At 45.3% G+C, this 13,614-nt stretch overlaps 1 protein-coding gene across 1 annotated transcript in view; it reads right to left on the reverse strand.

The window, feature by feature from the left end:
• The window catches only part of PLCH2 (phospholipase C eta 2), a 350,916-nt gene that overhangs the window by 302,190 nt on the left and 35,112 nt on the right, over positions 1 to 13,614 (reverse strand). Inside the window, exon 2 of the mRNA XM_075060195.1 lies at positions 6,982 to 7,364. Coding sequence (XP_074916296.1) covers positions 6,982 to 7,093 — 112 coding nt within the window. The 5' untranslated portion in view covers positions 7,094 to 7,364. The remainder of the gene's footprint in view (positions 1 to 6,981; positions 7,365 to 13,614) is intronic.

Below are 13,614 nucleotides of genomic sequence, written 5' to 3' on the forward strand. Positions count from 1 at the left end.
ATCCAGCGTAGAGAGAGTTGAACAGAGAATTACATCACTGCTTGTATCTATAACTATATTGCTATGAGACAGTCTAAAATGTCCCACAGAAGGGTTACTATTCTTTATTGAATTCTACAGTATTTTTTCATAAGGGACTACACTTAAGCTAAGATCCTGCAAGTACTTCTTCTATTTAAACCACTGGGGCTCCGCACAGATGCAGGAAATCTGCCTGCATGGAACAACTTGCAGGATCAGGGCCTGAATCTTACTGTGGCCATTGAATTATAATCGTATCTTATTTCCAGAGAGGGGGACAACATGCCTGGGGGGAGACCAGGGAGACAAAGCGTGCATGTCTTCACATGGTAACTTAGAACTGTAATTGCTACTGCAGGAAATTTTGAAACAGTCCATTTCCTCTCACTCTTCAGCGATTACTTTGAAAAAGTAAAAAGCATTGCTGGAATAAGCTGGGGTTCTTTTATGTGGCCAGATGATTATCTTGCATTACACAGAACAAATTACATAACAGCTTACTAAAGGGTGCAGAATAGCTCACTAGTTACATCTCCCTGTGAACCCAAGAAGCATGTTTAGATGGTGGCTAGCTCTACTTAGGGGGGAAAAACCACCTCGGTAACTAGAGATAAGAACTGGCACAGCTGCCACCACTTATGGATCTATCTTTCCACTGATGTGCTGTAACCAGTGAAGTGGGTTTCATTCCCATCAATATTAGAAGGAGCAACACATGCAGGTCCAGATCCTCAGCTTGTGTAAAAAGGGGATTACACCAAATGGGGATTTGACCCATCAGGTGAAATTCATCCCTGTGCAAGACCAGGACAAGACCTAGGCACAACTTAAACCCTACTATGAGTGCTTTAGCAGTGAATATGCTGATGCACAGGGGTGAATTTCACATCATGGGCTAGATTCAATCAAATGCAGCCTAGCTTTAAGAGGTGCAACTCCCATGGGAAATCTTGGGCTCAATTCAGTGCTCCTCTTGTGCATCAAGCAACCTGCCCCACTTCCTTCAAATCCCTTCTTACAACACACATGAGCCCACAAAGACTTTCAACAAGGGCTACTGGACAATTCCTCTGCTCCCTCAAACTCTGGTCAACAGCGGATGTTTTAAGTTGTGTCTTTAACATGAGAAACTCTTCAGGGACCACTTCTTCCTCTTCAGGGACCACACTGACAGCACTCAACAAACAGCAGCAACAGTGAGCGATCATCATTCTTAGGGTAAATATGTAGGCTCTCAACTCAGAAACACCTTAGTGTTAAGGGGCCTGAACATCAGCGGGCATAAATTGGGGTTGCTCCACTGACTTATAGGAAGATTTTCCAAAACACCTAAGGAATGCAGGACCATAAGTAAGTCCCAATTATCTTCAATCAATGCTCCTAAATAACATAGCAGCTTTTGAAAGTCTTCCCCTAAGTCACTGATTTACACCAGCTGAAGATCTTACTTAGTACCTTTGGCTTTTAAAAATAATCATTAGGTTTCACTTGCTCTTCATACTGTCCTCACATCTGGATGATGAGGGGACAATTATCAAAACTCTCTCACAGGTTTCCACCATGCAATGTTCCCTCTGGAACATATTAAAAATTAGAGAAGGAAATTATTTAAGTGAATTCAGCACTGGTGGCTGAAAGATCCAGTTTGGTAGCCATGGAAGTTGCATTAGCACAAGCCATTAAAAGGGACATTTCATTCTATATAAGACAGTGGTAGGCAACCTACGTCCCTGCGACCCATGCTGCTTCCCGCAGCTCCCATTGGCCAGGAGCTGTGGGCAACTGTGCAAATGGAAACAAACTGTCTGGCAGCCCGCCAGCAGATTACCCTGACAGGCCGCGTGTGGCCTGCGGGCCACAGGTTGCCCAACACTGATATAAGGTCATACAGTTTTTGACATTTCTTTCTTATTAATATCAACTGCTCTTACCACAAGAAGGGAAACAAACAAACAAGGCCAAAAACCACAGTGAACTTTTGCTCTTCCAAAAGTTTCAGCAGACTTGCAGCTAGACACAGCATGCGTGTTGTTTCCCGTCTCAGGAGACCATGAGGTAGCCTGAGGCCCACATTTTTACTGCTGACAGTTTGCCTGGAGCCAAACCCTGAGTTCTTTATACATTTTTTCACAGACTTTAGGAATACAGAAATTGCCAGACTGCATCTAGCCAAGTATCCTGTATGACAGTGGCCAGGACCAAAGGAAGTTTCAGAGGAAGGTGTAAGAACCCCACAATAGCAGATGTGGGGGCAGCTGATCCATATAAGACATCCAATCTCTTTTTGAATCTTGCTAAATTCTTCGCCTCCATGATTTTCAAGAGTTCCATGGTCCAATTACACATCATGTAAAAAGATATTTCTCTTATATGTACTAAATTTGCCCCCCTTTTAATTTCATTTACTGTCTCCTTGTTTTTGTAGTGTGAGACAGGGAAAACAGAATCCTTTGATCTACCTTCTCTATTCCATTCATTATTTTATCATGTTCCCTTTTACTCATCTCTTTTCTATAGTAAACAATCCCAGGCTTTCCAATGGCTCAAAACTAAACCAATTTCCATGAGTCCCATGAGCCAATGGGAGTTTAGCAATCAGTAAATAAGTGAGCTAAGATTTGGCCCATGGTAGATTGAAGGTTAATGCTCCTCTTGAAACAATGACTAGGATTGGCCTCATTTCTTCCTCTCCCATGAGGGCCTCAACAGATCAGAGTGCACAAAATCCAGAAAAGCAGAAACCCCTGAACATGGAGAAAAATCACTGAATTGTGAGCTAAAGGAAGGAAAGAATTTGCAAAGCCAGCTACTCAGCCTTGCTGCTCAAATGGAACGACACATTGCTATGGTCTCTGGGGCTAAAGAGCAATCAGTTCATTAACTCACTGCATCAGGTCCCCAGTTCACATCCTATGTTCACACACAGGCTTTGCAGGCTGTTTGTTTTAACAATTTTGTATTTTCCACAGTTAAATGTAATGCAATTGTATGGATGCTAACCCACAGATACAGCCTCGCTGACCATACACATACCTAGAGAGATTTTTTTTTCTAAGACAGGTTTCTATGCTACTTCCCACTACAGGAGAGGGACGAGCAAACAATTACATTAATCATCCGTGTCTTTAAAAAGATTGAACTCCTGCTAATTATTAATTTGCCAAGCTATCCTTTCAAGGCCAGTCAGATCTGTTAGGACAATGTACCATTTGGTAGCATTCAAAGTTCTGTGTTTCCCATCTTATCCCCTTAAGTTGTACCAAATTTGCCCAAAGCAGAAATTGTTCACCCATTTTATTTATAGTTGACAAATCCCTGAGATCTCTAACAGAACTCATTCTGGCACCACCATACTATTTGCATGAAACATCAATTTTTTTCCCAAAACTTCATACACACTGAGAGAATCCCATATCCCGCGCCCCACACACCAAATTGCATCAACTGCTCCTACATTTACTGCCTATTTTAAATTTAACCCTTTTAAGGGGATGCCCAGTAGTTTCTAATGAAGATTTTTTTGCTGGACAAGACAATGATTTAGGTGTGTAATAGAATTCAACACACCCTGGTTGGACGATTCTATCATTTTCTACGCGTATACCTTCTGAAGTCACTGTGGGAACCTGGAATGGAGCTATGTCATCTAAGGATCTGGCCCACTGACTTGATCAGCAGGTATCACCCCTGTAATCTGATTTCAAGAGCTATCTAGAGTACACGTTTGGTCCGTTTCCTGTTATTTGCCCCGAACAAGAAATGATGCACATTCCACTGAACTTCTAATGGTGACCTCAAAAGACTGTTTTGACTTGGCCTTAAATTCCCTCTCTCTCATGTGCAGAGAAATCAACTCTCTACTGGTAATTAACTCTCTTGCCAGCTTCATTTTTACATATAATATTAATTGCTTTCAGTCTAGATCAGCTAATTAGCAAAGAGAACGAATCACCAAGTTGCCCACTTTCCAGTGAGGATGTTCCATTTAATTAACTCATTTGTGAGGGGCATCACTGTTAACTAGGCTTCAGCAGCAGATGAACATGTATTGTGAGAGATTCACATGGAGAACCTTAACAGGGGCTGTTTAGCTTTTCCCTCAGAAGACTGTTAGCCATTATTAGTCAGATTTACACTTCAGGCCAAACTGTCACAGTAGGAGAAGGGGAGGGTGAACAACGAGTTGCCATTGCCTGCTACAACCTCCATTTGGATGCACAAACCAGATATTTAGATACCTATGTGTACAGCTGTCAGGTTTTGTATTTGAAAGTGCTTATTTTCATCCGCAAATGCATTGATTTTGTGGCTGCAGCAGATGGCATTTGCATTCTTGTGTCTGGAGTAACAGGTGCATGCGTGTGTGTGAGCATGCACACACACAGACACACACACACATCCTTTCTGCAGGTGCACTAGATGCATCATACGTTTTTGTAGGAGTACACAAGGTTTTGCTGGCACATTGGGAATGCTCATGCATTTTGTGGGTACAAGGGCACATGTGTATTTCTCCAGGCACTGTCCCCACTTTGAGTTTATACTGAACCATTTAGCAAATCAGGGGCCAAATTGCCCCATCTGGTCCAACTGTCGATGAAAGTCACCATTTCCCATAAAGACCCATTTCTGTTGCAAAAACACATCCCTCTGAAGAGATGGTGGATCACAGGTGGTTTGATGGCCTCCCTGCCCCATACAGTCCAGTGCTCTGTGAAGACTGGTAAGTACGTAGGGTACTTTTATTCTGCCTTCCCAACTTCCGTATGAAATTGGGTACGTGCCACTTTTTAGTGCCAGGCTTCCAATTTTGGTACATCAGGGAATGACATCAAATATGGATTGTCATTAAAAGACTCCAACAAGCTGGAGTGCCCAGTTTGTGATGTAGGTTAACACTGTGTTAATGCCCTACTGACCACAGTTTAGTTTCCCATTTATTCAAGTGCATCTCAAAAACATTAAGACAGTCTATTGAGGCCTAAATGTGATTGCCTACATAAAGAGATTATTAGGCCTAACATGGCTCGGGAAGCATTTGAAAGCTTCATTTACTGCTACATGAATCTCTCTTTACAACCACAATAATCTTATGGTACTATGCACCACAAATTCATAACACAATTATCCCACAGATTCTATAGGATGCACTTACGAACACTGACAAAGCAAGCAGCTCTTTTATGCAAAGCAACATATATAAACATAGATCCAATTTCAACCTCCTTAATGATAGCCAGTAACACAGGCATTGAGGGTGAGTTATAGACAACGGTATAGCACAACACACTGCAAGCCAAACAAAAGCTGGGTTTTAATCCTGTCTGAAACACAGACACAATGTGCAATTTTGGGCAAACGACTCAATCTTTCCATCCATTAGTTACCTTGAGGTTTCTGTGCACTGCACCAAGATAACGACCCAGGCTAAGTAAACCAATTACAGTGTACCCATTCCACTACAGGCGGCGATCCTCCCAGCTCTCCCAAGGTAAGCTGGGCTGGCTTGGGTCAGTACTTGGGCAGGGGGCCTCAAAGGAATGAAGAGATGCTATGGGAAGTGGTGGTAATGACTTTGTAAGGGGACATTCTTCCCTACAAATTAGAATTGGCCCAGAATAGTGCTATGAAAAATTGTGTTGCTAGGGTTATCATTAGGAGAGCATGTCAAACATAGTCCTTTCAACTCATGGTCACTGAAGATCCTGTGCATCTCTTCATAAGCATTGGGGGTTAACCCCAGGCGTCTCGGCAAGTTCCAGTGCAGATATATTTTGCCTCACCAAGTCTCTCTGTTGTTTTAACTGGATTCTGCATCCTTTTTCAGCTCCTTTTATAGTTGCGTGGTGTTGCTGCAATCTTAGAGATGGTAGTGATGCATACTAAATCCTAGGACAGACATCTATCAAACAGCTGCTGTAAGATGCGATCCCTCTATACCCCTTACCTACCTGAGGCAGGGATCAGAGGTTTTATTCGTTTAGTGCTTTGAGATGCTTGAAAGTTGCTGGAAAGTGCACATTTTAATGTACCCATCTTTACACCAACAGAAGCATGGAAAAGGGCAAGAGGCTTGTCCGAAGCCGCTGTCTGAGTGAGAAAGACAGACACAGACTGACTGCCTGGACTGTTGTGTTTTATACACCACTAAGCCTGGTCACAAAAGCCTTTCAGAACATTTACTATTCAGTGAAACTCAAGAGGTGAGATTCTCTGTGGAGTCCTGGGCTATGCCAGTGGTTCATGGTCTCCTAGGGACCATGTACCAGCCGAGGACTGTTGGAGCAGATCACATTCTGGCCACTCTGCCTTCACGTCCCAACACATTCCCTCTTCACAGTCTGAGTGGTGCAAAGGGAGTGGGACAGATCAGAGAGTCCGCCCCAATTGATTGTAAGCCAACCACAGCACAATGCCCAAGTGCATTGGTTCTCAACCTGGAGTATGTATACCCCTGGGGGTACTCAGAGGTCTTCCAGGGGCTACTTCAACTCATCTAGATATTGGCCTAGTTTCACAACAGGTTGCATACAAAGCACCAGTGAAGTCAGTACAAACTAAAATTCCATAGACAATTATTTGTTTATACTGGTCTGTATACCATACACTAAAATGTAAGGACAATATTTATATTCGAATTGAGTTATTTTATAATTCTATGGTAAAAATGAGAAACTCAGCAATTTGTCAGTAATAGAGTGGCTGTGACACTTCTGTATTTTATGTCTGATTTTGTAAGTTTTTAAGTGAGGTGAGGCTTGGGGGTACACAAGACAAATCAGACTCCTGAAAGGGGTACAATAGTCTGCAAAGGTTGAGAGCCACTGCCCTAGTGCAGCCCATAATCAAGAAAACTAGATGCCCCATGTAAGACCACAGCTTCCAAAAGAAAAACCACAAGAAAAGAAGTTTTAAATACCCAACAACAACAAAATCAGGAGCTAATCAGCTTTCACTTACCTACTGCGATGATGTTTGCAGACAGGAAATAGTGACAGTTTTCATTATCAAGTGGTGGCTCTTCTGGTTGCAGCAGGTCCCCTAGCATGGCCTTTGGAGATGCCAGAGCCATTGTAGCCTCTCAAAGCTGCCCCTTCGGAATGTCCACTCCAAGCTACGCAGCCTGTTATTTCAGTTGTTAGACTGGAAAATGGAAAATGTCATATTGGCACAAAAGATTCAGTTCCAGTGATAAAAATAATCTTCAGGGAATCAGGGGCTTTCCCCTGCCATTTAGAGGATATTCCCAGGTTCCTACAGAATCCATGCAGAGTCTCCTCTCTGGAATTCCAAGCTCGCTTTTGCAGGTGCAGAAGACTGTCCTGTCTCAGTCCGATTGACACCTGCAATACAAGATGGAGGATAGACATTCAGGTACCGCTGCTAAAGAGAAGTTACTACTGTGTTCTGCCTTTATGTAGTGAATCCCTTGGCCTTTGCATTCCAGGTGGTCAGAGAGTGACAGGAGCTGGAATTCAGCATCTCCTCCCAGTACATACTGCGTGTTACATATCTAGTGAAGACTTTTTTTTTTTCAAATAATCGAAATAACCTCATTTTTCTATCATGAAGAGCAAAGCTTACAATAAGACCGTGCTGAATTATCTACAATGGACCAAACTCTGCCCCTGCTTAGACACATTGGGCAGATTGTGATCTCAATTATGCTAGTATAAGGCCAAAGTAACTCCCATCATTCACAGCTGGGAGTGAGAGCAGAGCCCCACTGCACTCTGGTATTTCATTCAATTCATGTCATTTAAGAGTGTCGGAGTAGAAGCAGGGAGAGATCAGTTCTGCCAGCTACATGTTCGTAAGACACCATCAGATGTATTTGCTGTAGTAACAGTTTATTACATATATTTCAAATGCAACCATGTTTCAGGAGAAATCAGAAAATACACCACGTCCCTAATGGACACAAATAGCTGGGAGCAGCTTCTGTTAGGATGTTTGTTTGCTCATCCATCCCTCCTCTTAGCTTTCATATCTTCATTTCCCTTTTCTCTTACCTGCTGTCACCTCACCTCCATACCTGCGTCCCACTCCCCCTTCTAAGCAGACATCTTTCTCACACATGCTACGGGAAAGGTGGCTTTCTGCTCTGCGCACATCTCCCTGGGCCTCCTTCCTCTCAAAGAAATTAGAGCCAACTCTGACGCAATGATCAGAAAAGGCTGTGGGAGAAAACTCTTCAATTCTTCTATTAACACTGTAACTGTTTGACTCCATGGGAGTCTCCTTCCAGCTTTTAATTACAAGTTGAGCCCTGGAACTTTGTCCAGACAGGTTTTGCTGTAAAAGCAGAGATCTAGTCTGAAGTGAACTTCTGGACAGAGATGGCAATGAGGCATCACTACAGAATTCGTAAGAGGGGAGGAGGGAATATTAAGGTGTTTTGCTTGTAGCATAACAAAAATCTAGTTCAAAGGTGTCCCTTTTACAGCGAGTGCCAATCAAAGTGAGAGGGGCCTTCCACCTTTGCTCCCCCATCCAACTACAGCAGAGAACAGTTTCCTCTCCATACTGCAACACTGCAAGCCTTTTCTCCCCTATTCTGTCTTGCCCCAGGTACCTTGGGGGAAGGAACGCCTCAGCCAGCAAACTAATCCTCAGACAGTGAGTTGAATGCCCAGTTCCTTCACATACGGGATGTCAGGGCTTAGCAATATTTATGCCTTGGAAAATGTTAATGACACTGAAACCACAGCATTTTTACACCCACATGGGATAGGATCTCACCAGAGACAAAGGCATCCTTTGGGAGTGGGGTTGCTTCACTCAGGAGGGTGTCAGCACCAGGGAACCTTGACAGCAGAGCAGAGATCCCAATACACTGGCATGAGTGTGTGCAAGCACAACGCAGGCTCTATGAAGTATCAGGAGAATGAGTGCCACCCCCACAATCCCAGCAATCTCCTCCCATCAGCCCATCATCCCCTGCTTATCCCAGGCCAGGACTTGCAGCGGCCCCGTTGGTGACGTTCGGTAGCACAAACTGCAGTCAGCCTCGGAGCTGGAAAGGCTGAAAGACCCACAGAGCCTGTCTGCATCCAGAAGCCTTGCTCAGGAGAATTGTTATACACTCTTTATATTCAATACAGTCACTCCTGACCCTTCTCCACCACAAGACATGTCTTAGCCACACCCACCTTCCCAACCCACCAGTGTCCTTATATTTATATTGCAGGCGCTCTTCCCACCCCATCAGCTATTCCCCTTCCATGTTGCCAGGGAAAAGAAGGCAGGACTCTCCATTGATCAGACCCTTCTGCAGCATTCCCCCTCCCAAAAGTCAACTCTCACTGGGCTGTGATGCTCCTCTGTTTGGACTAAGCTGGCAACATCGGAACCATCTCAGTTCCAGTGGACCTAGCTAAAAGCATTTAAATATTTATTATCTATTTAGATGCTCCATCAAGGCTAAAGCCATTCCTTTCTCAGTGCTTACATGAGGACTGCCTTAATAACATGTGGGCAAAGGAGGAGTGGGAACCGGACAGCATCCACACCGGAGATAACTTGTGAGAGTCCATTGCAGAGGGAGTTGCTATTGAGCTGTACGCTACACAGCTGCACAGTGACCCAGAGCTGTCTGTAATCTCTTTGGGGTATGGGCCATCTTTTTGGTGCGTGTTTGCACAGCACTTAGCATAATCGGATCCTGGCCCCTGATGGCTGCCTCTAAACACTACTGCAATACCAAAAAAAGAAAAGAAAAAGATACTTTAAATGGGTGGGTGGTTTTGATCCCACTCCCAGATGCCAGCATCCACACAGCAACACACAGCTTCATGGATGCCACTCACTGGCCCTCTTGTTGACATTTCCACCAGAGAGGTGAAAAACTGAATGGGTTATGGAGACTGAATTCCACCCCCCATCCTCACAGTCAATCCCAGCCTGGTCAGGGCCCAAGCACATGAACAAGGTAGCGTGGGAAACTTGCACTGCCGCTTTCTGGGCTGTGTCTGTTCAGTGGTTGGAAGACTTCAGTCTCCTGGGTTTTCCATCCAGCAGTCCTCAAGGATCCAACACACCAGCCCAGCTCACCTCACCTCACTTAACAAACACTCAGACTCTCCTTCATGTACGTCAACTTTCCAACTCTTTTTAAAACGTTACTATATACTGCCCCTTGCTTTCCATACACCCAGGGACAGGAAATCTCTGCAAGCTTCAGCTTGTCTCCAAACACCGATCCCTAACCATGTTTTAGAGCAAACATAAGAACACAAGAGACTCTGACACACAGCCACTGCCTCACCTCCCACAACCAGTCCTCCGCAAGGCATTTCTGGAGCGCTCCAGAATCCTAAGCAGCTGATAGAGAGGTAGTCAGAGAAAGGATGGCATTGTGTCTGCCTTTCAGTGTGGGAGTCGTGGGGGAACGCAGTGCCTGATCTGTCTGTCACACGCACAGACACACACTTTCTAGAAAGGGAGGAAAATCTGAAGCCGCTTTTGGTTCAAACTATCATGCATTCTGCAAATGGATCATCAAAATACATAGCCCCATGTAATAAACACATTCCATTGCCTTATTTCTTTGTGCTCCCTCATCTGCATCCACCTGTTATCTTTTATCTTATACCTAGAATGTAAGATCTTTGGAGCGGGGGCAGCCTTTTCGTTATCTGTTTGTACAGCACCTAGCGAGTGGGGTCCTGGTCTTGCACTGGGACTCCTAAGTGCTACTGAAATACAAACAGTAATAATATCATGTACAAAACATAAGAAGCCTCCTTAAGGAACTGTGCAATGGCCGTTACAGGAAAATAATGTTGTGATGAGGTACAACCCCCCCCCCCCCACACACACACACAACAACCTGGAAAAGTTTAGCTGCAATTACTTGTGCAAATCAGGCAATTGTGAGCGCAAATGGAGAGAAGACATTTGTGAGCACAACTGGATACTGGGATGTGCAGTTGCTATAACTAGATGTACACATTAGGCAAGCAATTATGCATCTGGTTTTTAAAAGTCAGACTCCACATTTGAGGCTGTCAGGCTGTCTTCAGCTTAAATCTGGGAATTACAGTACATATGATGCTTATCTCACTCTGACTAATCACCCTGTCAGTATCAAACCTTTGCTGTGATCAAAGACCAAGAATGAGTAAAGGATACCCATGCTTACACAGAGACAACAAAGCTCCTACAAAAGCTGAGGCCTGTTAGCAGAAGCACCTTATCCAGAACTGAGACATCGCTACGGTATGCGAATACTGTACAGTAAAACAGAGCTGCTCTTAGGTAATGTTAGCAATATTCACTACAGGCCAAACCCTTAGCTCTTTATGTTTGTTTGCAGTCAGCCCTTAGTCAGGCAATCTCCCACTGAAATCAGTCAGTTTGCACTGGGAGTGTGCCTCAGCAAAAGCCTCAGGATATGATCCTGTGTCAGGATCTCTCTCTGTGTTGCTCTCACACCTCATGCCTTTCTCATGTTTTGGGGGGTGGCAACAGATTACTCCTTGTCTAATTTTTACACCCCACTCAGTCAGGGGTGGCTACAGGCCCCAGCACGCTAAGCGTGTGCTTGGGGAAGCATGCCGCAGGGGGCACTCTGCCGGTCGCCAGGAGGGCGGCAGGCAGGGTGCCTTCGGCAGCATGCCTGCGGAGGGTCCGCTGGTCCCGCGGCTCCACTGAAGCCGTGGGACCAGCGGATCCTCCGCAGGTACGCCTGCGGGAGGGCCACCGGAGCCGCAGGACTGGCGACCGGCAGAGCGCCGCCCGCGGCATGCCGCCGTGCTTGGGGCGGCGAAATGTCTAGAGCCGCCCCTGCACCCAGTGGACATCTTCAGAGACTGACTGAGCCTGCCACAGTGGCCTCTGTGGGCAATTATACAGTGAGAGTAAATAAGACCTGGGAGAGAGGAGAAGCTGTTGGCCCAAAACAAGAGAGACTGCGCTCACTTATAACTTGGTAACTCCTTTCGCTCCAGTGGAGCGGTTCCTCACTTACACCGATATGAATAAGAAGAGAAAGAGGCCTCAGAGCTTTCTTAGATCTCTGGAGGAGAAATGAGCAGAGGTCAGAAGGTGCCTCCACTATTCAGCCAAGATGTGTAGGAGACAGAGAGAAAAACATGAAAGTTAAGAGTTGAAGAAGCCAGAAGAGTGTTTCAATGCTTTGCTGCAGCAGTGCTGGCACACTGCTCTATGCATCTGCACAACGAGGACCTGGGCTGAAAAACATGCCTGGCCTCAGAGCACGAGAGTTTATCTGGTGCCTTCAGTCATTTCAGTAATTTCTCCTCTGAGCCTATTCCACACTGATAGTTGTACACCCACCAGCCACACCAGTGCTGTGGTATATGTATACTGCATGTCTAATGAAAGGAACTGTGGCTTCCTGGATGATTCCCAGGGAGAGAAGGAAATGCTTAAAAGTGACTCAGGATCTGTCCATTCACTCTTCAGAGAGCCGAGCTGGGTGGCAATTGCTTTGCAAAACACTCCTAACAGTTTGCTTTAGGATTTGTTCGAGTGGCTCCAGTTACAGGAAGTTCAATCATTGTGACCGATTATACACAAGCAGTGTGTTCTTCAGAATCAGGGTTGCCCGGTGGGAGGGGGGGCAAGTGGGGCAATTTGCCCCAGGACCTGGGCCCCACAGGGGCCCCCACAAAAATGTAGTATTCTATAGTATTGCAACATTTTTTATGGAAGGGGCCCCCCAAATTGCTTTGCCCCAGGCCCCCTGAATCCTCTGGGCGGCCCTGTTCAGAATGGGCAAAGTTCAGCGGGCCAGATCCTCTGCTGGTGTCAACTGTCCTCGCTAGAGCTCTCTCAATTGTGCTACCATGCTTTATGCCAGTGGAGAATCTTGCAAGGGGTTCACTAGTACATTTTCTTTAGATTGGGAGCAGGTGGGGTTCTCACTCCCTGAAATTCACCTTCAATTCATTTCTCACATTCTGGACCCACAGCCATGAACTGGGCCCATGTTCTTGAGACTGGGCTCAGGTTCTTTCCGGAGCATTGTCAGCCTCACCAAACCTGCTGGAGTTGCAACAAAGCTGAGTAAGCACCTCTGAACACCAAGCATAGCTCTGCCCTCACCTTCACCAGGCAGAGCCAACGAGTCCCAATGGAAGGATGGACAATTAATCTTTGTAAACAGTTTAACAGAATGTCTTTGTAGACAGTTTAACAGAATGCAAATAGCTAGTTTCTTTGGTGAGCTCAGAGGATGAAATGTCAGCGAAGTCAGCGGAGCAGTGCCCATTTACACTAGCTGACAATCTGGTCCCTGGTGTCCATATCACAAAACCACCACCACAACTGCTTGCCTCATGGGAAACCTTGGCAGAAAGGGAGACCGAACAGACTTTGAACTATGCTCCAAGAAATGGTCCCTCATGGTCTGAGCTGAGGTACGATGGTGTGAGGGGAAGCTTGTACTGAGCTGCTCATGCGGTGTCTGTACCAGTGATAACAGAGTACTTTACACCACGCACTGTTATTAAACTGGACCAGTCACATGCTTCCAGTGCTAGGCTTCATAAGTTCACTGCAATGAAGCTAAAGCTACATACACATGAAATGTTCCCTTTGCCCTACCATGCAAGATACACTACCACC

This window comes from Chelonoidis abingdonii, chromosome 23 (genome assembly GCF_003597395.2).
Source record: "Chelonoidis abingdonii isolate Lonesome George chromosome 23, CheloAbing_2.0, whole genome shotgun sequence".
Classification (NCBI taxonomy): domain Eukaryota; kingdom Metazoa; phylum Chordata; order Testudines; family Testudinidae; genus Chelonoidis; species Chelonoidis abingdonii.